General features: G+C 41.9%; 2 protein-coding genes across 6 annotated transcripts in view; one reads left to right on the top strand and one right to left on the bottom strand.

Moving 5' to 3' along the window:
• lig3 (ligase III, DNA, ATP-dependent) overlaps positions 1–26,215 on the bottom strand; it is a 112,572-nt gene that overhangs the window by 30,797 nt on the left and 55,560 nt on the right. For 2 of the 4 annotated variants that reach the window (XM_059973068.1, XM_059973067.1), the window contains exons 18-21: positions 25,298–25,475; positions 24,250–24,341; positions 23,207–23,278; positions 19,063–19,714 (exon numbers count right to left, since the gene is read on the bottom strand). In XM_059973068.1, coding sequence (XP_059829051.1) covers positions 19,481–19,714; positions 23,207–23,278; positions 24,250–24,341; positions 25,298–25,475 — 576 coding nt within the window. In that variant the 3' untranslated portion in view covers positions 19,063–19,480. Of the gene's footprint in view, positions 1–19,062; positions 19,715–23,206; positions 23,279–24,249; positions 24,342–25,297; positions 25,476–26,215 lie in introns of those variants that run through there. The other 2 variants (XM_059973069.1, XM_059973070.1) reach the window with 1 other exon arrangement.
• Positions 5,828–13,341, top strand: LOC132395899 (hydroxycarboxylic acid receptor 2-like). 2 transcript variants are annotated; one of them, XM_059973066.1, is made up of 3 exons: positions 5,976–5,992; positions 6,289–6,394; positions 8,654–13,341. In XM_059973066.1, the coding sequence occupies exons 2-3, from the start codon at positions 6,356–6,358 to the stop codon at positions 9,659–9,661; spliced, it is 1,047 nt and encodes a 348-aa protein (XP_059829049.1). In that variant the 5' UTR covers positions 5,976–5,992; positions 6,289–6,355; the 3' UTR covers positions 9,662–13,341. The 2 variants fall into 2 exon arrangements, with proteins under 2 accessions (XP_059829048.1, XP_059829049.1); XM_059973065.1 differs by having other exon boundaries at positions 5,828–6,394.

Consider the following 26,215-nt stretch of genomic DNA (forward strand, 5'->3'; position numbering starts at 1 on the left):
ATCACTGTGAAAGTTTGTCTCCAGAAATGAGAAAGAGAGATCGGGAAAGGTGAGATGAGGGGTCAAGTAATACTCTCACAACATTTAAGTAATATAATAAATAATAGAAAAACACAGAAATCTACAGGATGGGTGCTAGAAAATGGAATATCCAGCACTGGTGTGATGGGCCAAAGGGTCTGCCCCCTTCTACGACCCTCTGACTTTACAACTCTCTAACATAAATCCAGCGATACACACACACATTTGTAATCAAGAGAAAAAACACTCACACCGCAGTCCTTAAAACCTTAGCTTCTTGGTTGGAGGAAGGGAGATAAGGAGCTGAGCAAATACAATTTTGAACAAACATCAGCATCCAAACTGGATGCTTTATAGTAGCAACATGAGAAAGTTATATGCTTTGCATAACCCCAATGTTAGTGTAGAGTGCAAAACAAATGGAGAAACCTTTATATTATCTTGTATGTACAGATCACTTCTACTCAAGAAGTGAAAGGATTCATTATTTACAATTGGAACCAATACAACATATTTGGATGAACATCTTCTCATCACAATGATACCTCCAGCCCCTTTGATCTTTTCTATTTTTGCTGCAATCCAGATCTTGTATATTCTGCTCTCAAATAAAGACAACACCTCTTGATTTTGAGAACAGATGCATGGTTGATCAACTTTCCCACTCATTGGTTACCGCAGGAAGAACAAAAATCACTAGTCTTTTGGAATCTTCACTTGCAAACGTCAAGTATTCCTCCACTTATACAGCGTAGCATTATCCTAGACTCTATCAGCATCCTCTGTCATCAGCCTCAAATTTTTATGGGTTTTGATTGGTGGCTTCAAAATGAATGGAAACTTGCATTTCTAAGAAGCTTTAAGTAATCAAATATTCTCATATTCCCTTAGTTAGAGCCCATTCAGTTCATTGAGTCTATGCCAGATCTCACAGCATTTTCAATTGGTCCCAATCCCCATATGCAGTCCTGTAACTTATTCTCATGTCCACACATCACTGCACCCCAATGTTCTTGTCTCCCAGCTAAATGAGGGTTATTTTTTAGAAATGTCCAGTGGAAAGCATTCTGACTGATAGCATCACAGGCTGGTATGGAAACACCAATGTGCAGCAATGCAAGAGGCTAAAGAGTACAGTGGACTCAGTCAGTTTCATCACTCGTACAAATCTCACCGGTGGACATTATAAGAGGCAATATCTCAGGAAGGTGACATCCCACCCATCAAGGATTTCCACCTACTGATCCGTGCTCACTGCTCGATACTGCCATCAGGCAGGATGTAGAGGAGCTCAAAGACCCCCACTTCAGAGTTCAACCACAGCTTCTTCTCCACCAGGGTGGAGCTATAATGGCACTTAACAACAACTCCTTTGAGCACATCTGCAGAAAGAGTTTAATTTCTATCTTTCCTTTTCAAGGTAGATGGGATTGTCAAAAACCCTGATCTAGAGTTACACTCAAATGTCACTTCTTTGCCGTGGTGCAAACCCCTCCCGGGGGTTCTAGGCTGGCCACTTTTTGATATCCCAAGGCCACTGACTAGAAGAAAAGTAGCCCTTTGGGGTTCCAAGCAGTCGCAGGAGAAAACAGAACATCAGGAACACCGGATCTGCTGTTGGAGACTCTGTATTTGGCAAATCACACTCACTCTCTCTTGGTGGGGGCGGAATTTTGCTGCCAGTTCTTGAGTTGGAGAACTCAGGGGTGGGGTGCGCAGGGGGAAGTAATGCGGCAGACTTTGTCATTGCAAGTCTGCCTGTTGTTTTGTTATAGAAACATAGAAAACCTACAGCACAATCCAGGCCCTGTAGTCCACAAAGCTGAACATGTCCCTACCTTAGAAATTACTAGGGTTACCCATAGCCCTCTATTTTTCTGAGCTCCATATACCTATCCAAAAGTCTCTTAAAAGACCCTACCAAATCCATCTCCACCACCATTGCCGGCAGCCCATTCCACACACTCACCACTCTCTGAGTAAAAAACTTACCCCTGACATCTCCTCTGTACCTACTCCCCAGCACCTTAAACCTGTGCCCCCATGTGGCAGCCATTTCAGCCCTGGGAAAAAGCCTTTGACTATCCACACGATCAATGCCTCTCATCATGTCTTCCCTCTCGCAGTGAAAGGGTAACAACTCTCTGTCCCTTTATTGGGAAGAGGGAGAGAGCCTGTAGTATGTCGAACCGTCAAGGAGAACGATCTGTTTTTTGTTGTACCAGATCACGGTCTTTCTTGGGGGCTTTGCTGTTGTTTGTTTGGTGGGTGGAAGGTGCTGATACTCTTTTTTGCTGAAGTGAACTATTCGGACTATCTGGGAGGCTGCCAACTCCATAGATGAGAGTTTTACTGAGGTGGCCACACCCAGAGTGCTGGCTTCAGAAAGCAGATGGGTGACCATCAGGAAAAGTAAACAATCAGTGCAAAGCCCCTCTGTGGTCATTCCTCTCAAAAACAAGTACTGTATACCCCTTTGCAGAGTGCTGAGGGGATAACCTATCAGGGCACAGCAGCAGCAGGCAGGCCAGGGGCACTGTGGCCAGCTCTCAGACTCAGTCATGCAGAGTGATAGTGATAGGAGGCTCGATAGTTAGGAGGACAGACAGCTAACTCTGTGGGTGTGAAAGACAAGCTAGGATGGTGTGTTGCCTCCCAGGTTCTAGGATCCAGGATGTCTCAGAGTGGCTGCAGAAGGTTCTCAAGAGGGAGGGTGAACAGCCAGAGGTCAATGTGCAGATTGGCATCAATAGCATAGGTAGAAACGGGGAAGAGGTCCTGCGCAGTGAGTATAAGGAACTAAGGAAGAGGCTGAAGAGCAGGAACCTCCCAGTGCCACGTGCTAGTCAAAGCAAGAATAGGATGATAGTACAGGTGAATGAGTGGCTAAAAGAGTAGTTTGGGGCGGGGTTTCAGATTTCTAAGTCACAGGGATCTCTCCTGGGGAAAGTATAACCTGTACAAAAAGGATGGATTACATCTGAACCCGAAGGAGACCAATATCCTTGCGGGCTGGTTTTCTAGAGCTGTTGGGGAGCGATTAAACTAGGTTGGCAGGGGGCTGGGAACCAGAGTGATAGGGATAGTTGGTATACGAGTAGATGCAGTGCGTAGTGAGACTGTGAGGAAAGACAGACAGATGATAGGGGAAAATTGTAATCAATGGGATGAGCTGGAATGTAACATGGGGCAAAATCAAAAAGGGTGATACATACAGGACTGAAGGTGTGAATGCATGCAGTATCTAGAATAAGGTGGATGACCTTACAGCGCAGTTAGAGATTTGCAGGTATGACGTTCTGGGCATCACTGCGTCATGGCTGAAAGAAGATCATTGTTGGGAGGTTAACATCCAAGGGTACACATTATATCAAAGGCATAGGCAGATAGGCAGAGGGGATGGGGTAGTTCTTCGAAAGAGGTGACATAGGATCGGAAGAAGTAAAATCTTTGTGAGTAGAGTTAAAAAACTGCAAGGGTAAGAAGACCTTGATGGGAGTTACATACAGGCTTCTGAATAGCAGCCAGGATATGGGATATAAATTTCAATAAGAAATTAAAAAGGCCTGGAAAAACAGCAGTGTTACAATAGTCATGGGGGATTTCAATATGCAGGTAGATTGGGAAAAACAGTTTGATGCTGGATCCCAAGAGAGGAATTTGTAGAATGCCTATGAGATGGGTTTTTAGAACAGCCTGTAGTTGAGCCCACTAGGGGAAATACAATTCTGAATTGGGTGCTGTGTGATGAACCAGATTTGATTAGGGAGCTTAGGGATTAGGGAGGTAAAGGAATCCTTGGGAGATAGTGATCATAATATGATAGAATTCACCCTACAGCTCAAGAGGGCGAAGATACAGTCAGATGTATAACAGTGTAGTAAAGGGAATTCAGAAGGCATGAGAACAGGCCAAAGTTGATTGGAAGGGGACACTAGCAGGGATAATGGCAGAACAGCAATACATGAATTTCTGGGAGCAGTTTGGAAGGTGCAGGATAGATACATCCCAAAGGTGAAGTATTCTAAAGGGAGGCTGGGTCATCTGTGGGTGACAAGGAAAATCTAAGATAGCATGAAAGCAAAGGAGCGGGCATATAATATAGAAATAAATTAGTGGGAAGTTAGACGATTGAGAAGCTTTTAAACATCAACAGAAGACAACTAAAAACAATGAGGAAAGAAAAGACAGAAAATGAAAGTAAGCTAGTCAATAATATCAAAGAGGATAGCACAATATTTTCCAAATATATAAAGAGTAAAAGGATATTGGACCGCTGGAGATTGATGCTAGAGAGGTAGAGATAGGGTCAAAAATGGCAGATGAACTAAGAAAGTGTTTTGCTTCGGACTTCACAGTGGAAGTCATTAGCAGTGTGCTAGAAACTCGAGTGTCAGGGGACAGAACTGAGTGTAGTTGCTATTGCTAAGGAGAAGGTGCTTGAAAAGTTGAAAGGACCGAAGGTAGATAAGTCACATGACCAGTTGGGCTACAGCCAAGGGTTCTGCAAGAGATAGCTGAAGTGATTGTGAAACATTAGTAATGATCTTCCAAGAATCATTAGACTCTGGAATGGTTCCAGAGGACTTGAAAACTGCAAATGTTATTCTACTCTTTAAGAAGGGAGGGAGGCAAAATATAGGAAATTATAGGCCAGTTAGCCCGACTTCAGTGATTCATAAAATGTTGGAGTCTATGCTCATGAACCAATAATCCAACAGTGCTGCCCTTTCCCTTTTGTATCAGATACCTAAACTTTTCCAGCATGATTCCTGCTTGAAACTTCCTAAACACCATCTGAGAATCATTCTCTTGTTGCGTATAATCCTGGCAGGCAATGTGGCTCATCCCCAGTGATGAAGCATAATAGATTGTTTCCTGGGCTCATCAGGACTCTGCGCTGTTGGAACTGGAGTCATTGAAGTCAAAAAGGCCAACCACAGAAGTGATAAGTGGATTAAAGCAACTTCCCTATGCCAAAGGCAGTTACTAACCCAGCTGAGAATTTAAGCTTCTTGCTTTTGTGATAACATGAAAACCAAACTCCTCTGCATTGACTTAGCCTATACTTCTTGTGGCCCCAGCACAGATCCCTGTATTCTTTGTCAATCTTCAACATTATCCACACCTCCACCAAATGTGGTATCATACACAAACTTACTAACCCACCCATCTACATTTTCATCCAGGTCATTTATATACTTCACAAACAGCAGAGGTCCCAGCACAGATCCCTGTGGAACACCATGAATTACAGATCTCCAGCTCGAATAAGTCCCTTCTACCACAATCCTGTGTCTTCTATGCGCAAGCCAGTTCTGAATCCAAATTGCCAGTTCACCGAGGACCCCGTGCTTCTTAAGCTTCTGGATTAGCTTCTCATGGGGGACTTCAAAATAACTAAAATCTGCAAGTCTAAAATTAATTCTGAACTTACTGGAAATGCACATTTGTCAAACAAATGAAAACATTCAAAGAAATTATCTTGATCTTCTTCTTTCATTGCCTTAACAACAAATTCATTTCCTGAAATTTTTTTGTTGTTGGTGACTTTAGCACACAACATGTTGAATTTTCTACCCATTTATGGACCTGTCAAATTTCATCATCCGGATGGGTCTGTTAGAATTGCAAAACAATCTGCAAGAAACATCTTGCTGAGCACTGTTACTGGAACATCAAGCTCAGACTGGTAAGTAATTAACTCGGTTGCTTGGATTCTAATCACTTAACAAATATTTGTAGAACATATTAAAAACTGACAGAGGCACATTATTTCTCCATTAGCAGTACCTGGAATGTGGGACTGCAAGTGAGGGAGGAGTGTGTTTGTTGAGATGGTGGGGAAGAGGGAGGTAGATGTAACTCGAGAGGTGGATGCATAACGCCCGTAATCATGCTGGGCATCTGTGTTTCAGGCCGAGACCCTTTGGCAGACTGGAGAAAAGAAGCTGCGGAGTAGATTTTAAAGGTGGGGGAGGGGAGAGAGAAACACAAGATGAAAGTTGAAGCTGTGGGGTGTGGGAATGAAGTAAAGAGCTAGGATGTTGATTGGTGAAAGAGATACATGGCTGGAGAAGGGGCTATGTCTAATCGAAGAGGACAGAAGACCACGGAAGAAAGAAAAGGGGGGGGAGGAGTACTAGAAGGAGGCGATGAGTGGGCAAGGTGAGAAGGTGAGAGAGGGAAAAAGGGATGAGGAATGGTGAAGTGGAGAAGGGGAGAGACATTACTGGAAGTACAAGAAATCAATATTCATGCCAACAGATTGGAGGCTACTCAGACGGTATACAAGGTGTTGTTCCTCCATCCCAAGTGTGGCCTTATCACAGCAATGGAGAAGGCCATGGATGGACATATTGGAATGGAAATGGTAAGTGGAATTAAAATGGGTGGCCACTGGGAGATCCCACTTCTTCTGGTGAACAGAGCATAGGTGGTGTCTCTGACGGTGGTGTCTGAAAAGAGGATGCTGTCTAAGTTGCATGCCATCTTGGACAATGTCTCCCATCCACTCCATAATGTACTGGTTAGGCACAGGAGTACATTCAGCCAGAGACTTATTCCACCAAGATGCAACACTGAGCGTCATAGGAAGTCATTCCTGCCTGTGGCCATCAAACTTTACAACTCCTCCCTTGGAGTGTCAGACACTCTGAGCCAATAGGCTGGTCCTGGACTTATATCCACGTGGCATGATTTACTCATCATTATTTAATCATTTCTGGTTTTATTTTGCTATATTTCTACTCTGTTCTTGGTTAGTGCAACTGTAACAAAAACCAATTTCCCTCGGGATCAATAAAGTATGTCTGTCTGTCTGTGCTTGGCAACGTGCTCTCCAATCTACGTCAGGTCTCACCAATATACAGGAGGCCACACTGGAAGCACCGGATTCAGCAGATGACCCCAACAGACTCACAGGTTAAGTGTCACTTCACCTGGAAGGACTGATTTTGGCTCTGAATAATGGTGATAGAGGAGGTGTAGGGGCAGGTGTAGCACTTGCAAGGATAAATGCCAGGAGGGAGATCAGTGGGTAGGGATGAATGGACAAGGGAGTCACGTAGGGAGCAATCCCTGCAGAAAGTGGGGGTGAGGGTAAGATGTGCTTGGTGCTGAGATCCTGTTGGAGATGGTAGAGGTTGCTGAGAATTATGTGCTCGACACTAAGGCTGGTGGGGTGGTAGGTGAGGACAAGAGGAACCCTATCCCTGGTAGGGTGGTGGGAAGATGGGGTAAGAGCAGGCATACGTGAAATGGAAGAGATGCATTTGAGGGCAGTATTGTTGATGAAGGAAGGGGAGCCCCTTTCTCTGAAGGAGGACATCTTCTTCGTTCAGAAAGAAAAGCCTCAGCCTGAGAGCAGATACAGCAGGGATGGAGGAATTGAGAGAAGGGAGGTGGTATTTTTACAAGTAACTGGGTGGCAGGAGGTATAGTCCAGGTAGTTGTGAGAGTTCATGGGTTTGTAATAGACATCAGGGGGAGGGGGAGGGGGAAGAAGACATAATCGAGAAAGGTGAGGGAGGTGTCAAAAATGGACCAGGTAAATTTGAGGTCAGGGCTGAAGCACCTGTTTCTCAGGGTGGAAATGGCAAATAGAAGTGGGACAATTTTAAGTGGAAGAAAGTAAAGGGGAATGTCAGAGGTAGGGCATTCTTCAAACAGTGAGTGGTGGGTATATGGAATGCACGGCCAGAAGTGGTGGCAAAGACCTATACACTGCTCTGTGGGAACCGTCAAGGCCTCCATTTTCCAAAAGGAATTTGGGAAGAATCTGAACAAAATTAAACTCAGAGGTGGAAATTCAGGGGAAATTAGATAGGAAACTGGTGTGTGAAGGGTGGCAGTTGGAGAATGAGATGGCAGTACAGAAATAAAGGAGGACACAATTTACAGGAGATGTTGAGTGGAGAACCCTGGGGCTTATCATATATATTTTAAATTCACATGAATACTTGGGATTCAACAACTCAGGGATTTAAGGAATAGAAGGCTCAATTTTTATGAAGAGTAAAGTTAAATCTCCACCGAAGGCTGTGTGTATTATGCATACAGATCAATGCATGACATTAAGATAAAACATGTCTGCAGTCATTATTTGATGTTTTGCAATACAGTGAGGGCACAAATAGGGTAAATGTACAGTTCTGTCTACAGTTTGAGGAGTCATGAACTAGTTGGCAGAGGTTTAATGTGAGAGGGGAGTGATCTAACAGAAACTCGAGGGGCAACTTTTGCACCCGGGGGTAACTTATAATATAGAATGAGTTGACTGGAAGTGGCTGAGGCATAAAATATTAACAACACTTAAAATACATTTGTATGTGTACATGGACAGGAAAGGCTTAGAATAGGATTCCCAACATTTTTTATGCCATGGACACCCTAGCATTAACCGAGGGGTCCATGGACACCAGGTTGGGAACTCCTGGCTTAGCGGGATATGGGCCAAATTCAGGCAAGTAGCATCAGCTTAGGTGGGCATCTTGTTCAGCATGGGCCAGTTGGGCTGAAGGGCCTGTTTCTATGTTACATCACTCTAGCTTTTGCAGATCACCAAACATGATGCAAAGCCAGATGATCAATTTAAATCCTTTTTTATTTGTTCGTGTTCTTATACTTGTAGATGGCTTCCATGGAAAAAACAAGCAATTCATCACCTACAGTCAGAACTAATGGAACGTGCTTCTTTGATGAACAATTCCTCACAAGAATGATACCTCCAGCACTTACAATCTTCTTTATTTTAGCTGTAAGCTTTAACAGTCTAACACTATGGATATTCTGTTCACAAGTGAAGAAAAAGGCCCCAATTGATATTTTGATGTTAAATCTATGTCTGGGTGACCTGCTTTTCTCATTCACCTATCCGCTTTTAATCACTTATCACAGCAACAATAACCACTGGATATTTGGAGAATTACTGTGCAAACTCCAAACCTTCTTCATCTATTTCATCTTGATGGCAAGTGTCTTCTTCCTGATATGCATCAGTACTTATCGATGTTACATGGTCCTCAAGTCCATTCAGTCCAAGAACAGGATTACAAAGAAATGTACCATTGCCCTTTCTATCTTGATCTGGTTGTTAACTGGCTTTGTTACATCCCCGGCTTTTTCTCGGACCAGGGTCTTTAAAATGAATGGAAGAATACATTGTATGAGCTTAAATCATCCAGATATCAAGAAAGTATTACAATCTTCTACAGTTAAGTTATTTATTCTGTCTTTTGTAATTCCATTTGTTACCTTGCTGGTGTCAACTTTACTTGTTCAAAGGAAACTGGCCAATTTAACATTAGCTGCACGTTCACAAAAATTCCAATATGCTGTCCGGATGATGATAGTAATATTGTGCATCTTTGTAATATGCTTTCTTCCTGTAAATGTAGCACGTTTAGTTATTTCCACTGTGGGTATGAACAACTGCACACTTTTCCAACAACTTGGAGTAGCTTACTACTGGTGTCTTCTTGCCATTTATTCTAATACTATCCTGGATCCTATTGTGTACTTCTACGCCAGCACCAAATATCGGACAATGTTCATTAACACCATTAAGGGCATGGGTTTTTGTAAAAAGCTGCCTGGAGTAGTCAGCAACACCCAATCCACCAGCGAGTCAACAGTGTGACAATTGATGCAAAGAGCCAATGATTTATCCTCAGTAGCCACTCGTTTTACCATGTACCACCTGTACCTAATAAAGTGGCCACTGAGTATATAATCATGGACTGCTGCTGCCCATTCACTTCAAGATTCAACGTGTTCTGCATTCAGAGATGCCCTTCTGTGCACCACTGCTGGAGCGCATCATCATCTGAGTGACTGTTGTCTTCCTGTCAGTTTGAACCAGTTTGGCCATTCCCTTGAGGTGCTTCTGTCCACAGAGCTACTGCTCTCTGGAAGTCTTCCATTTCTCACACCATTTTCTGTAAACTCCCGAGGCTTTTGTATGTGAAAATCCCAGCAGACCAGCAGTTTCTGAGATCTGCAAATCACCCCATCTGGCACCAACAATCATTCCACAGTCAAAGTCACTTAGAGCAAATATCCCCACTCTGATGTTTCGTCTGAGCAACTGAACCTCTTGACCATGCTTTTATGCATTGCTTTGCTGCTCATAATTGGCTGATTAGTTATTTGCATTAATGAGCAGGTGTACAGGAGGACTAATAAAGTGGCCAAGAACTGTAGAACATACTTGGGGGAAGCAACAGTGGCTGTTCCTCTGGCACAGAGTCTGGCCCTGTGGCTCGGAAGAATAGGGAAAGGAGGAGGATGGCAGCAGTGATAGGGGACTCCATAGTTATGGGTCAGGCAGGTGATTCTGTGGACACTGGAAAGAAGCATGGATGGTATTTGCCTCCCAGGTGCTAGGGTCCAGGATGTTTCTGATCGCGTCCACGATATCCTGAAGGGGGAAGGAGAACAGACAGAGGTTGTGGTATATATTGGTACCACTGACATAGGCAGGAAAAGGGAGGAGGTCCTGAAAGTAAACGACAGGGAGTTAAGAAGGAAATTGAGAACCAGGACTACAAAGGTAGTCATCTCTGGATTACTGCCTGTGCACGTGACAGTGAGTATAAGAATAGAGTGAGGTGGAGGATAAATGCGTGGCTGAGGGATTGGAACAGGGGACAGGGATTCAGATTTCTGGATCTTTGGGACCTCTTTTGGGGCAGGAGTGACCTGTTGCACTCTATTGGGGCAGGAGTAACCTGGGTTGCACTTGAATCCCAGGGGACCAATATCCTGGCAGGGAGGTTTTCTAGGGCTACTGGGGAGAGTTTAAACTAGGATTGCTGGGGGGCGGGAACCGAACTGAAGAGACAGAGGAAGAGGTGGTTGGCTCCCAACTAGAGAAAGCTTGGAGACAGTGTGAGAAGGAGGATAGGCAGGTGATCGAGAAGGGACTTGCTCAGACTGATGGTTTGAGATGTGTCTATTTTAATGCACGGAGTGTTGTGAACAAAGCAGATGAGTTTAGAGCATGGATCAGTACTTGGAGCTATGATGTTGTGGCCATTACAGAGATGTGGATGGCTCAGGGGCAGGATTGGTTACTTCAAGTGCCAGGCTTTAGATGTTTCAGAAAGGACAGGGAGGGAGGCAAAGGAGGTGGGGGCGTGGTACTGTTGATCAGAGATAGTGTCACAGCTGCAGTAAAGGAGGAAGACTTGAAGGGATTGTCTACGGAGTCTCTGTGGGTAGAATTTAGGAAGAGGAAAGGGCCACCATTACCACTGCATGGAACTAGCCTAGTATTATTCTTTAACAAACTCCAAAACAGATTAACAGGCCATTCTGGTTTTTTTTTTAAATTTCCTGTGTGTAAATGCTTGCTGTGGTACCAATAGGCAGGTGTTCTCAGTCAAGTTCAAAAGTAAGTGATTATGACATGCTTCACTGAAAACGTCTCGAAAATGTGCATTTAAGATACTTGTAAATTCCTGTCAATCATTGTTTTGTTTGTAATTCCCCATATCTCAACAAATAAAGCTACTCCCATGAGTATATGTGCCTATACAAATAAAAATATTGTATTGACAAAGTTTCTGACCATTCATACATCTAAAAACCATCAGACCTGGAAGTGTGGTTAATGAAAAGAATGATAGAATGAATTGTAAAATACATTGTCAAGTGATCCACATCTACAGAAAGCAAGAGAGTACAAGAGAACAAACAGATCATCCACTGCATATATGGGCATTTGGTCGAGACCTCAAAATGAAGTTAGTGCTTAGACACCCATCCATCTTCCAGTAAGGAGAAACATTCAGGCAAGTGGATTGAAGATAAAAAATGAAGGAGATTGACATAGGGAGAGATCAAGAGAAAAAGAATGAGCAGAACATTCAATTTGTCCTTGTCCTCTAGCATGATCATTGATTTCCCATCTCAATTCAGTCTGAGCTGATGGGAATATCAATGTTTCAACACAAGTCCGTTATACAGCCCATCTTAGTCAAACTTTCAGGAAACTTTCCACAAGGACAATCACAAGTACAAACAGCCTGAAATTGCTGTGTGGAATTTCAGCTTCTGTACTACCAACTGGGATCACCTTAGTCTGAAAGTTCAGAGGAGGCAGAATTGATAAAAGGCAAGGTTTTTGAGTCAGTGTGTCGATAGCCCTGCCAAGAAACACTAGACCTAATCTTTGCGAATCTATCTGCAGGGAAAGCAAACTGATGGCACATTAATCTATAAATAACAAGTGGGAGACATTCACCAATGCAACTATGAGAATTCAGGACAATGGTGAAAGGCAAAGACAACAAAGGAACACTGAATGTCAAGGAACATGAAGAATCAAGAAAAAGCGTCAAAGGTTAGATAAGGAATTAAAAGGGTCGTTTATAAAGAAGTGCAAACAGGAGACATCCAACAGGTGCGTAGAATGTGAAGAGTGTGCAAAAAATGTAATTAGGAGAGCAAAGTGGAGGCATTCAACAGGATTGGCAGCAAAATTAAGGAAAATAGGAAAGCATTTTATATTAGGTGCAAAAGAATTGGGCCCACAGAAAACAAACCTATGTGTGGAGTCAAAGAATGTAGGTGAGGTGTTAAATATATTCCTCATCCACGTTCAGTAGGGAGAACATTTTTGTTGGATAAAGGGGGCAGATTAAATTAACTGCTGTTAAAAAGCAGGCACCATTAGATGTCATAAAAGTGGATATATCCCCAAAGCCCAAGGAGTTGTATCCCAGGTTGCTATGGGAGAGAAGAAAGAGAACCTTATGAGATTCAAGAGATATTCTGATCTTCTCTGGTCATAGGTGAGATGCCAGATGACAGGGTAAGAGTAAATATGGTACACTTATTTGAGAAGGGCAACTGGGATAAAATAGGCTGATGAGTCTAACACAGAGGATAGGATAATCACTGGATGAAATCTGAAAGGTAGAATTAACCTGCACATGGAGAGGCTGGGCTTGATCATGGACAGCAAGAGGGCTTTGCTAAGAAGACTCAACTGATTGAATGTTTTGAAGAAGCATGTACATGCTTCAGTGAGGTTAATGTGGTGAATTAGTCTACATGAATTTCAGTAAGGCTCTGAAAAGGTCCCACATCAGAGCCTAGTTCAAACTGAAGAGCCAATGGGATCCAGGGCAAGCTGGTAAACTGGATCCAAAACTTTCTGGTGATAGAAAGCAAGAGTCTACATGGATTTCAGTAGGAGAACCCTGTAGCATGAATGGCAGTGATGCTTGACTACATCAACGCCTTCTATGCCCACTTTGAAAGGGAGAATAAAACTACAGCTGTGAAGATCCCTGCTGCACCCGGTGATCTCTGTCTCAGAGACTAATGGTAGGCTGTCTTTAAACCCCGCAAGGCAGAAGGGCCTGATGGAGTATATGGTAAGGCTCTGAAAACTTGTGCCAACCAACTGGCAGGAGTATTCAAGGACATTTTCAACCTCTCACTGCTAGGGGCGGAAGTCCCCACTTGCTTAAAAAAAGGAAACAATTAAACAAACCATTGCCCAAGAAGAACGCCTTAATGACCATCGCCATCTACAGTGATGAAATGCTTTGAGAGGTTGGTCATGACTAGACTGAACTCCTGCCTCAGCAAGGACCTGGACCCACTGCAATTTGCCTATCGCCACAATAGGTCAATGGGAAGTGCAATCTCAATGGCTATTCACATGGCCTAAGACCACCTGGACAGCACAAACATCTATGTCAGGATGCTGTTCATCAACTACAGCTCAGTACTTAGCACCATCGTTCCCACAATTCCGATTGAGAAGTTATAGAAATTGGTCCTCTGTACCTCCCTCTGCAATTGGATCTTCAACTTCCTAACCAGAAGACAATCTGTGCAGATTGGTGATAATATCTCCTCCTCGCTGACGATCAATGCCGGTGCAACTCAAGGTTGTGTGCTTATCCCACTGCTCTACTCTCTTTATAGCCATGACTGTGTAGCTAGGTATAGCTCAAATAATATATATAAATTTGCTGATGATACAATCATTGTTAGTAGAATCGCAGATGGAGACGAGAGTTGCGTACAGGATCGAGATATGCCAACTAGCTGAGTGGTGTCGCAGCAACAACTTTGCACACAACTTCAGTAAGACAAAAGAGCTGATTGTGGTCTTCCGGAAGGGTAAGACGAAGGAAACACATACCAATCCTCAGAGGGATCGTAAGTGGAGAGAGTGAGCAGTTACAAGTCCCTGGGTGTCAAGAACTCTTGAGTACCTAACCTGGTCCCAACATATCGAAGCAGTTATTAAGGCAGCAAGAGAGCGACTATACTTCATCAGGAGTTTGAAGAAATTTGGTACTGTATGTTAAGGACATCCAGGACATACTCCAGGCACATACTCAGCGATTCAGTAACAGCTTCTTCCACTCTGCCATCTGATTCCTAAATGGGCATTGAACCTGTGAACACCACTTTTTAAAAAAATATATATTTGTTTTTGTATGATTTTAATCTATTCAATATCTTTATACTGTAATTGATTTACCTATTTATTTATTATTATTTTTTCCCTTCTATGTATTGCATTGAGCTGCTTCTGCTAAGTTAACAAATTTCATAACATATGCTGGCGATAATGAACCTGATTCTGATTATGCTGTGCATATCAGCTGGTTCAGCACAACATTTTGGGCTGAATGGCCTGTTCCTGTGCTGCCCTGTTCTTAATTCTATGTTCTAACATGGGAGGTGGTGTGTATTGAAAGGCTGAATAAGGTTGTCAATATAATGAACAGGATCCTAGGAAGCAGTGAGGAAGAATGGAACCATGGTGTACCTGTCCAGCAATCCCTGAAGACAGCAACACAAGTAGATAACCTGGTTAAGAAGGTTTAAAAGATAACTGTAAGCACAGGGGGATTCTGCAGATGCTAGAAAACTTGAGCAACTCACAAAATGCTACAGGAACTCAATAAGTCAGACAGCATTGCTGGAGGTGAATTAACTGTGGATGTTTTGGACCGAGACCCTTCATCAGGACTGGAAAGGAAAGGGAAAAGAAGCCAGAATAAGGTGGGAGGAGGAGAGGGAGTAAAAATTGGCAGGTGATAGGGGAAACCAGTGAATAAAAAAAGCTTGGGGAGGGGGTGGCAGTGATAGGTGTAGCCAACTGGTGAAGTGCTGAAGGAGTCTGATAGGAGAACACAGTGGACCATGGAAAAATAGGAAGGAGTTGGGGGACTGATAGGCAGGTGTGAGAGGTAAACCCAGACTAGGGAAAGGGAAAAGAAAGAAAGGAAGAGAGGGAGAAATTACCAGAAGTTTAAAAAAAAAATCAACATTTGCACCATCAGATTGGAAACTTCTCCTGATGGAATATGAGATACTGCACCTTCAACCCGAGAGCAGCCTCATTGTGACAGTAGAGAGGGTCATGGACCGACTGTCTGTATGGCAAAGGAGTCGAATTGAAATGGTTAGCCATGAGGAGATCCTGTCTTTTGTGTCAGATAAGAGTGAAGATGCACGATAAACTGTTCCCCCAATCTACGTCAAGCCTCACTGATGCAGAGGCTGTTGCATCGGGAGCACCAGATACAGTAGATGGTCCTGATAGACTCACAGGTGGACTGTCGCTTCAACTGAAAGGACTGTTTGGGGCCCTGAATGGTGGTGAGGGAGGATGTGGAGGGGCATGTGTAGCACTTGTCCTGTTCACAGGGATATCTGACATAAGGGAGATCAGTGGCAAGGAACAAGTAGACAAGGGAGTCGCAGAGGGATGGGAGGGAAAGATGTGCTTAGTGGTAGGATCCTGTTAGAGATGGCAGCAGTTACAGAGAATGATTTGCTAGATACGGATGCTCGTGAGGTGGTAGATTAAGACAAGGGGAACCTTATCCCTGTTCTGGCAGCAGCAGGGTGGATGAGGGCAGTTGTACAGGAAATGGATGGGATGCAGGTGAGGACAGCATCAATGGTGATGGAAAGATAAACATGATATCTCATATGTTCCAGAATGGAAAGCTTCATCCTGAGAAGTGAATGGGGAAAAGGTATGGTTAAGGAAGCTGCGGAAGTCTGTCTCCAGAAATGAGAAAGGGAGATCAGGAAAGGTGAAAGGTGTCAGAGATAGACCAAGTAATTTTGACAGCATGGTGGAAATTGGAGGGGAAGTTGGCGAGATTGAGGAACTCAGCAAGTAGCTCAATGCAATCTTCAGTGTAGTGTAGAGTTGGGGTGTCATTTATGCTCCCATTAATGTACATCATTTGGACTCATGGCAAACTGGAATAATAAACATGCAAGATCAATGTATCCAATCATGCAGGTGACTTTCACTGCTTTAGTTCGATCTTTTATTGGACGAAATGTTAGGCGAAATATTAAAGCTACACTCCTGTACTTAATAAAGAGGTCACTGAGTGCATTTCTGCATGTTTGTGGTCTTCTACTGCTACAGCCAGAACACTTCAAGGTTCATTATGTGTTCAGAGGTGATCTTCTGCATACCACTGATATAACACATGATTATTGGAGTTACTGTTGCCTTCCTGTTAGCTTGAACCATTTTGGCCATTTTCCTGTGACCGCTTTCATTAAAAAGGAGTTTTTGCCCAACAGAACTGCTGCACACTGCTCATTTTTCCTTAGGTCACCCAGCTGCAGTTCCATTTCCTTTGCGTGGCTTCTAAGAAGCTGTAGGTCAATGAAGTTCACACAGACAAAGTTCTCAGAGAGCTTGGTAGTCTCCCAAATTTCCTGATATCTCACACAAGGAACATACCACTAACCTTCATATCCATTCTCAGTACACTAGCTATGTAGTAACAGGGAAAAACAAATTTACTAGAAACTTTCTTACTTACTTAGAACCTCCAAGCCTGTTGAGTCAAATCAAGACCACTCTAACAATGCCCTGCTCCAACAATGGCCGCTCTGCTTACACCAGAACTACACCAGGGCAGAGCTATGATGGCACTGAACAACGACTCCTTTGAGGTCATCTGCAGAAACAGTTTACTTACAATCTTTAACGTCTCTCTTCCTTCCTTTTCAAGATGAATGGGGTTCTGCTGAAAACCATGATCTGGAGTTACACAAACTTCAGTCCTATGGAGGTTGGAACTGCTCCCAGGGGCTCTAGACCGGACGCTTTTCAATATCCCAGGACACTGCCTTGAAGATGAGCGGCCTTTCGGGTTTCCAAGGTTTCGCAACCCTGTGGACGAACTAACTCCATGCTGGTGCCGACTAAAGCATCGCAGGAGAAAACAAAATGTCTGGAATGGCGGATCAGCTGTCGGGGGCACTGTAATCTGTGAATCTCATTCTCTCTTGTTGGTGGGAGAGTTTGTTGCCAATTCTTGAGTTGGAAACCTCAGTGTAAAAAAAGCGATGAGCCAGACTTTACCATCGCAAATCAGCGAGTTGAGTTGTTTTGTTATGTTTCCCCTCTCTGTCCCTTTATTGGTGAGAGAGAGTGAGCCTGTGGTATGTCGAATTGTCAGGTGGGGAGGACTTTGTGGTCCTAACGCTTTTACAGTCACTCATTCTTTGGGGCACTCTTTTGTTTTCAAAGAGCAAGAATTTCAGGTTGAATATTGTGTACGTTTTTTCGATATTAAATGTTGAACCTCCTTTTTTTCTATTGACCTCATGCTGATTGCTGCCTGCCAAAAAGAAGCTCTTTTTAAACCTCACTCTGCATCTCCAATGGATGACAACTCGTGATGATTTCAGCCTGCTTTTTCTTTGCCTTCTCTTGTGCTTTTTATAATCTGTTTTTTTTTCTTTTTTTTGTGCTTCTATAGCTATATCACTAAAGGAGAAAGACATTGAGCTTGTGAGGGGCCAAAAACAAACAAGTGTGCAAATTTGTCTCAGGTCTTCCATTACTGACACCTTACCCCCCCCCCCCCCCCACCCACACCATCAGCTAGCTACATTATTAAATTACTAACAGATGGCATTACCTTGTTTTTTTTTTGTTATGTCATTTACTGATGTAGCAACATCAATTCTTCACAACGTGATCTACAAAACAATACAAAAGCTGGAAAAAAATTAAATGAAGTCTGAGGAATCCAAAAAACATTTTCAATATGTCAAAGTTAATGAACACACAATTCATATTGCGACAAATGAATCATTCCTATTTTATAAACTCTTTAAATACAAAAAAAATTATAGTTAAATGAGCAACCTGGACATTTCCCCAAAGAAGAAATGAATTGCCCTCTCGTGACTTTTATTGACATCTTGCTAAGATGCAAGATGGGAAGAGGCAAGAAGAAAATATAATGCCAAAAGACTAGGTTTTAAAAACATCCAAAGTTTTTGTAAAGATCTGAGGAGATCTCTGATGGGTCTGGAAATGTCACCGTAGAAACTGCAGCAGCATTCCGAACCCTCACCTGACCACTTTATGTAAATAATGATGTAGGAAGTATTGTACATAACAAACCAAAAACTAGAAAGGAGTTGGAGAAATTACTTGCATCAAAGCTTTGTCTAAATAGCCATCCTCATTATGGAAGCAAGAATACATCTTTTGGGTGAACATTCACATAAGAGAATGGCACCAGTGGAGAATAATGGTCTAATGGATGTTAACATCCATTTATTATTTGGCTGAGATCAGCTAATTCAACTTAACTTTAATGTAACTAACTTAATTGCCTCAGTGACACACCGATTCTGCCATTACTGTGCATCAGAGGAAATATATCTTTATATTTCATCACAAATATTTGTCCCCTGTAAATTTTGCAGCATAAGCTCAAGAATAACGAGGTCAGGTTAGAGAAAAAGGTATTTGCAAATATTATGTTTAAATTGAAACAAGAACAAAAATTGCTGGTAAAACTCAGCTTGTCAGGCAAATGTACAAAGAAAAGCAGTTAATATTTTAGATCTACAACAAAGGATCAAAGGACCTGACATTTTGTTGCCCACAGATGTTCCTTCCCGTGCTAAGTTTTTCCAGCATTTGCTATTTTTGTTTCTGATTTCAAGCATTTGCAATTATTTTGGGATTTACTTTTAAGTTGATACATTATAGATTTCAACCATATATGAACAAAAACATTAATTTTATTACTTGTAGGAAGTCAATACAACTCCAGGTTAAATGCCAATCACCACTCAAGAAACTGGCTGTCCACAACTGTTCTGCAAGTTAGGTTCCCATTAGGTCTGAGGACGGGTATGCACACTTTCATAGCCTTGAAGAGAGTCAGGTGTAGCACCACAGTGCGGGAATTGATAGGGATATCAAAAAAAACAGAAGCACATGATAGAAATGCACTTGCAGGACCTCTTTGCATAGGCTGTCTTGCAAGTCTCAAGTTGTATACCTGACATACGCTCAGAATTCCAATGTCCAACATCATTCATTTCCTTGATGCAGATTATAAATCTAAAATCTCTCAGAGAAGTAGGTGATCTCAAATTTGAGAGCTTTATCCTTTTGAGTTGTTTTGAATGCTACTTTTCAGAATGGTGGAACCAGCCGCCTTTTCTTGATACACTCCCAAATCCAATTCACTGAGACACGTTTGGCACATGTATTTTCCTTCACTTCGCCAATCAGGTGTGTTGCTGTAGCTATGTCGTACTCTTTAACCAGGTCACCATCATATGCAATGAAGTACCGGCAGATTCTGTTGAAGTCTTGCACTGATGCAGGCAAATAAAGTTTTACCCCTGTAAATATGTCCAGTAAAGTCTAGAGCAGAAAAAAAAAGTTTTTTTAAACTATTGAAAGAAAAAAAAGCATGCACAATTTCTGTCTTGGGTCCAAATATGCAACATAAACCATTACAGATGGGTTAAAGCTTCCCATTGCAGCTAACTGGTGGTTCTGTCAATTAAGAAAGTACAATTAATAAACAATAATTTTGATCACAGGCAGCAGCATAATCAATAGCAAAAGTATCATAGGTACAAGGCCTCCATGCTAAGTGTGATATCTTGCAGCAGATAACTGCTTTCTTAATCACTTGCTATAAACAAGAAGTATACTTATATAACTACCATTAGAAAGTAAACAGCTAGTTCACTGTGAAGTCAATATATACACCAAAAATGAGCATTTTCATATTTCTTTTATTAAAGTCCTACAAAGACAATACTAGTATTGATGCTTACTGTGGAGATATTGCCATTCACCATGTCAGCTCAAGTCTCAGGAATGATTTTTAAAATACAGCCACTCAATTTTTTCGAAGCTAATCTATGCAGGATGAAACTTGAGACTTTCCTCACTTTCTTCTCAAAAAGGTCTTGTCAATAGACTGTTCTTCCTTTCTTACCCCCCTCCCCAAGGGAAACAAAAACACAAAGAGAATATGTTAAACACCCATCGCTGCATCAGGAAAACCAACTGCTTGAACTCATGAGCTATTCATATTGGTCTCTGTAAGGCTCTTAATACAACAAGGACACTGAAGAGTGATATACTAGAATGTAGTTTCACTAAAGAAAGACTGAACAAGCAGAATGCAGTTACTCAGACTGCAGTTTATTAACACACATCCGCCAGGAAAGCTGAAGCAGTTGCAGCATGATCTCTGCCCATTAGTCCAACACAGACTCTGAACAAATCTCAATATAAACAAAGACTTGGGCTCTATAGGTGGCAGGAGGCAAGTGACCTGTTTCAGATTACAGAGTCTCAACTGCTCTTTTAGCCGTCATATTTATGTGGTTTGTCCAACCAAGTTAGAGGACAATGGTGATGACCAGAACATTGATGGCAAGGGACTTGAAGATAATCCCAATGAACAACAGAGGTGGTTAATTCTTCTTTGTTGGGGATGGATATTCAACATAATTGCACAACAGCACAAATGCCATCCCATTGGCTCTTCACACAGATCTGGAACTTCTGGACAATGAAGACGCATACATCAGTATGACCTTCGTTTTAGTGGAAAGGATTAAAGGGGGAGGTATGTCATTACTAGGCAGAGAAAATCTCATTGTAGTGCTCAATCAGGCCAGACTGGAAAGTTTGTCCAGTGAGGCTTTATGGGCAGAACTGAGGAATAAGGAAAGACATGACCACATTAATGGGATTATATTATAGACCATCCAACAGTCTGTACAGAAATTGTGAACTGTTGCAAGGAACACAACATTGTGATAGTAGGTGATTTTAACTTTCCACATACTGACAGGGCTGGATGGGAAAAGAGTTTGTCAAGTGTGTTCAGGAAAGTTTCCCTAATCAGTACATAGAAATCCCAGCTAGCGAGGTTGGATGAGACTACAACTAGAGGTCATGGGTTAAGGGTGAAAGGTGAAATGTTTAAGGGGAATATGAAGGAGGAACTTCTTCACTCAGAGGGTGGTGAGTATGGAATAAGCAGTCAGTGCAGGTATTGAATGCGGGGTCGATTTCAATATTTAAAGGAAATTTGGACAGGTACATAGGTGGAAGGGGTACAGAGGACTATAGCCCTGTGAAAATTGATGTTTCAGCACAGATTAGAAAGGTTTGTTTCTGTGCTGTAGTTGTCTATGACTCTATATGCTGAGTCAAAGATGTTGACAAATTGGCATACATGAGAGAGATTAAAAATCTGGGTGAGTGGTACCACAACAACAATCTCTCACACAATGTCAGCAAAACCAAAGAGCAGATTATTAGCTAAAGGTGGAACAAATCAGAGGTCTATGAGGTGGTGAGGATCGGTAACTTTAAATTCATTGGTGTTATCTTATCAGAGAATCTGTTCTGGGACCCGCATCTAAGTGCCACCACAAAGGCAACACCAAGCACCTCTACTTTCTTAGAAGCTTGCGCAGATCTGGCACATCACGTAAGTCTTTTAAAGACTTCTATAAAGGCACAATGGAGAATGTCCTGACTGGTTGCATCATGGCCTGACATAGAAACATCGATGTCCAGGAATGGAAAAGCTTACAAAAAGCAGTGGACACAGTCCAATTCATCACAGGCACAGCCCTCTCCACCACTGAGCACACCTTTAAGAAGCACTGCCACAAGAAAGTAGCATCCATCTAGACACTCTTCTCACTGCTACCATTAGGAAGCAGGTACAGAGCCTTGGGTTCCACACTAACAGGTTCAGGAACAGTTATTACTCTTTAACATCAAGCTCCTGAACCAGTGAGGATTTAACTTCACCCACCTCAACTGTGAATCGATTCCACTTTCAAGGACTCCACAATTCATGCTCTCGGTATTATTTATGCATTCGTTTGTTTTTATTTACCCAGTTTGTCTTTTGCACAGTGGTTGTTTGCCATTCTTGGTTTGTGTGTAGCTTTTCATTGATTATATTGCATTTTTCTGTTCTACTGTGAATGCGGGCAAGAAAATGAGTCTCAAGATAGCATATGGTGTTAAATATGTACTTTGATAATAAATTCACTTTGAACTTTGCTGCCACATTTGGCACACAAACTTTATTCACCACTCATCAGCCCACTCCTGAATGTTGTCCTGTTGCATGGAAGATTTGGTTTGCTTCATGTGCTGAGTTGCAGCAGGAAATGAACACAGTGCAAATCAGGAAACATTCTACATGACAGAAGATCTGTCAGTGATTAAAAAAAGCAACTGAAGGTAGTTTGACCTGGGACATGTCCATAAAATATGGCAGCAGAATTAGGCTATTCTGCCCAACAAGTCTGCTCTACCATTCAAACATGGCTGATTACATTTCATTCAAACCCATTCTGTTGCCTTTTCTTGTAATCCTCAGCCCCTTTTACTAAACAAACTTTCAATCCCTGACTTAAATGCACCCAATGACTTGGCATCTGACTACTGATTTGAAGTATTAGTTGTTTTTCCTCTATCATTTGTAGGATATTTTAAAAAAATTGGCTCTTTGGCTCTTCAACTCACTTTGCCCTTCAGACCGATTTTCATCCAAAATGTGTTCCTGTATCCCATGGTTAGTACAAATTTGAAATTAAAATCAATTTAGAATTATTATGGGAACAAGCTCTATGCTTCTGCAACCCTTTGCATCAAGATGTCTTTCCCTCCCGATGGGCATACCTTTGATTTTGTTACACATTTGTACTGTAAAGCACCCCACTGAAAGTTAAGCCTGTCAGTCACAGGGAAAAGTGGATGAGACACACTGTTGGAGTTGCTCTGCAAAGCTTGCTGAATTAAGGCCAGAAGTTGCAATACTTCAAACTTCTTTACAAACTATAATACACAACAAGAATAAAGTACCTGGTTCGGAGATGATGTAGATGGACTTGAAAGCAAAGAGCCATTACTCTTTTCAGTTATGGACGATTTGATCTGTTTAAAATAAAGGCCAACTTAAAACTGATCCAAAAATCACTTCCATTCAAGTTTTCTAGAGAGGTACTTGCATTTTCACCAGATTTCTTTCACGTTATTTGGTTGATTGTTTATATAGTGAAAGTCTAAGAGTGAATATCAGGCTATCATCCTACATTCATTTAACACAAGGAACTCTACCTCGCTAAGGCCATTATTTTATCTTGGTAACACAATCAATCTCCTCCCAAATTTTACCCACTCACTATTAAGGTCAATTTACAGTGGAAAATTTACAATAGTCAATTACCTAAATGCCTTTGAAATGTGGGAGAAAACCAGAGCACCAGGGATCCCTCAGGGTCACAGCACTGAAGGTCAGGATTGATCCAGAGTCACTGGAGCAGCTCTACTAGCTAAATTACTTCTTTCCTCAGATGGAATTTAGGTAATTTTTGTTTGGAACAAACCAGGCATAAAAAGGAAACTAAGTATCACTTTGGCCAATGCACAAAAGAGTTCAAAGCTAACTTCCCTTTAAGTTGTCCCAGCCACACTTAGTGGTGAACGGCTGAGTCAGTGGTGAATACTGTAGAGAGTGAAGTCTGCAAAAAGCAGCTCAAATAAATGCTTAAAGGAAAACACCAATTTCTTATAGCACTAAAAAGAGTTTGATACTTTCAATAGTAACAATGCAACAATAAAAGCAGGTCAAGCAGCACTGATGAGAGGTATAGAGTTAACATTTGGATTAATAAGTCTCTTCACTTCTGGTGAAAAGTTATTGATCCAAAATGCTAATGTTTTTATTTTCCACAGATACTTACTCATTTACTGACTACTTGCAGCAATTTTACTCAAAAGTACATCTTCAAAATGGGTTATCACAGGCAGTGCCTTAATGGCCAACAAGCACCAAGTCTGGAAAAATATCAGCATAAATAAAATTAGGGAGAAAATATTTTTTGAAGCAGCAAAGTGGAAATTACCTTCTTTCCATTCTGCTCTGCTACTGGTAACTTTCTCTTCATTGCCTTTCCTGCTGAGCTCTCAGGTGGCGATTTATGGGAGGTTCTGTTACCTAGAACAGTGTAGAGACATTAGCATTCCCGCTTTGAAAGAGTTTTAAGTCTTTTAAAGTAATGTGCAAATATTAAAGCAAACTACTGGTTCTCCATTGCCAGGTGCAAATTGGAACAATTTTTAATTTTCTACTCATTTCCACTATGTGTTATTTGCATTGTTCTATTGGGTGGCATGATAATCATTGCTCTGATGTCAAAAGAAGAAATTTTACTAATTTAATATCAGTAATATATTATATACTGTAATTTTACAATTTAAGGGGTACCAAAGGTGGTCAAGGGAGAAAAGAGTGCTCCTTTGGCAGAGGGTTTGCCTTTAGCTGAAGTTGTCAAATTGAAGTCCCAGTGAACCCAAGAGATCGTATGGGTAATATTTAAAGGAGAGTTCTTCTAGTGTCTGGTAATATTATTTCTCTACCAAAAGTTTTAACAAAAAAGCACATCAACTCTATTACTCTTAGTGAAATCTTGGGAATAAAAGCTAACTGCCATGTTTCCTACAATAACTGTTTTAAATCTCCCTGAATGAACAGCTTAGAGGAAGGGCCGCACACTAAGATTATTTCTGAAAGGCAAGTCTGTGTGGCATTTTCATATTCTCCTTGTGGGCAGGTGGGTTCCCTCTGAGTGCTCCATTTTCTTCCGACACGTCAAAGACAGTGGTAAGTGAGTTCACTGGCTAATGTAAATAGCCTAGGGTGCACACAAGCGGGGGAATCTGGGGAGGGAAGCTGATAGGAACAAGGGACAGATAAAACTGAATTAGTCTAGGATTAGTGCAAATGGGTGGTCACTGATCAGTGGAGGTCTGATGGACTGAAGAGCTCTTTTCCATGCTGAAAAGAATACGTCTGTCCATCTAGACTCTATCCAAACTCCTGCTGTAGAACTAAAATGGATTTCAATTGGCTACTCAGTTCCCACACATCTAAAATTTTGAATATTATCTCACCTCCATCACTCTTAGTTTTCTTCCCAGGTGATTTGGAGGGAGGGACTGAACTACTTGGGGTCTGTTTCGATGTCGCATCAGAAGTTCCAGAACCACCTGAAGGCCATTCATCATCATCCTTCTCAGAAACTACCACAACATCAGTACCTTCAGTCATTTTAGAAGCTTTGTACAAGTCCTGAAAGAACACACTCATTAAAGATAAAAGCAAAGAAAATTGATGACAGTTTGATTAATGGATAGGCATTAATGGAGTGTTAGTTATTAAAACAAAATGTAAAAGATAACAATAAAATGGAGCAAAAGGCATCTCATACTGCTGTAAATAGTATGGTGAAGTACTCAATATTCTCCAAACCACAATCGTTCCTCTGCAACTGGATCCTTGACTTCCTGACCAACAGAACAGAGTCACTAAGGATAGGCAAGAACACTTCTGCCACTGTTATTCTAAACACCGGTGCTCCACAAGGTTGTGTCCTCAGCCCCTACTCTCCTCCCTGTACACCATTGCCAGAGTCCATCTATAAGTTTGCAGATGATACCACTGTGGTGGGCTGCATCTCAAATAATGATGAATCAGGGTACAGGAAGGAGATAAGAGAGCTTAGTAACATGGTGGCATGCCAACAACCTTTTCTTCACTGTCAACAAAACTAAAGAGCTGGTTATTGACTTCAGAAAGAGGGACGATGCACATGCTCCTGTCTACATCAATGGTACTGAGGTTAAGACCATTGACAACATCAAATTTCTAGGTGTGAACATCACCAATATTCAAATTTCTAGGTGTGAACTATCCTGGTCCAACGATGTTGATGTCATGGTTAAAGCCTCTACTTTCTCAGAAAAATAAAGAAAAAAGGCATTTTCCTGTCGGCTCTTACCAACTTGGCAATTGCTCTGCACATGACCACA

This window comes from Hypanus sabinus, chromosome 6, assembly GCF_030144855.1.
Source record: "Hypanus sabinus isolate sHypSab1 chromosome 6, sHypSab1.hap1, whole genome shotgun sequence".
In the NCBI taxonomy this organism is placed as follows: Eukaryota; Metazoa; Chordata; class Chondrichthyes; order Myliobatiformes; family Dasyatidae; genus Hypanus; species Hypanus sabinus.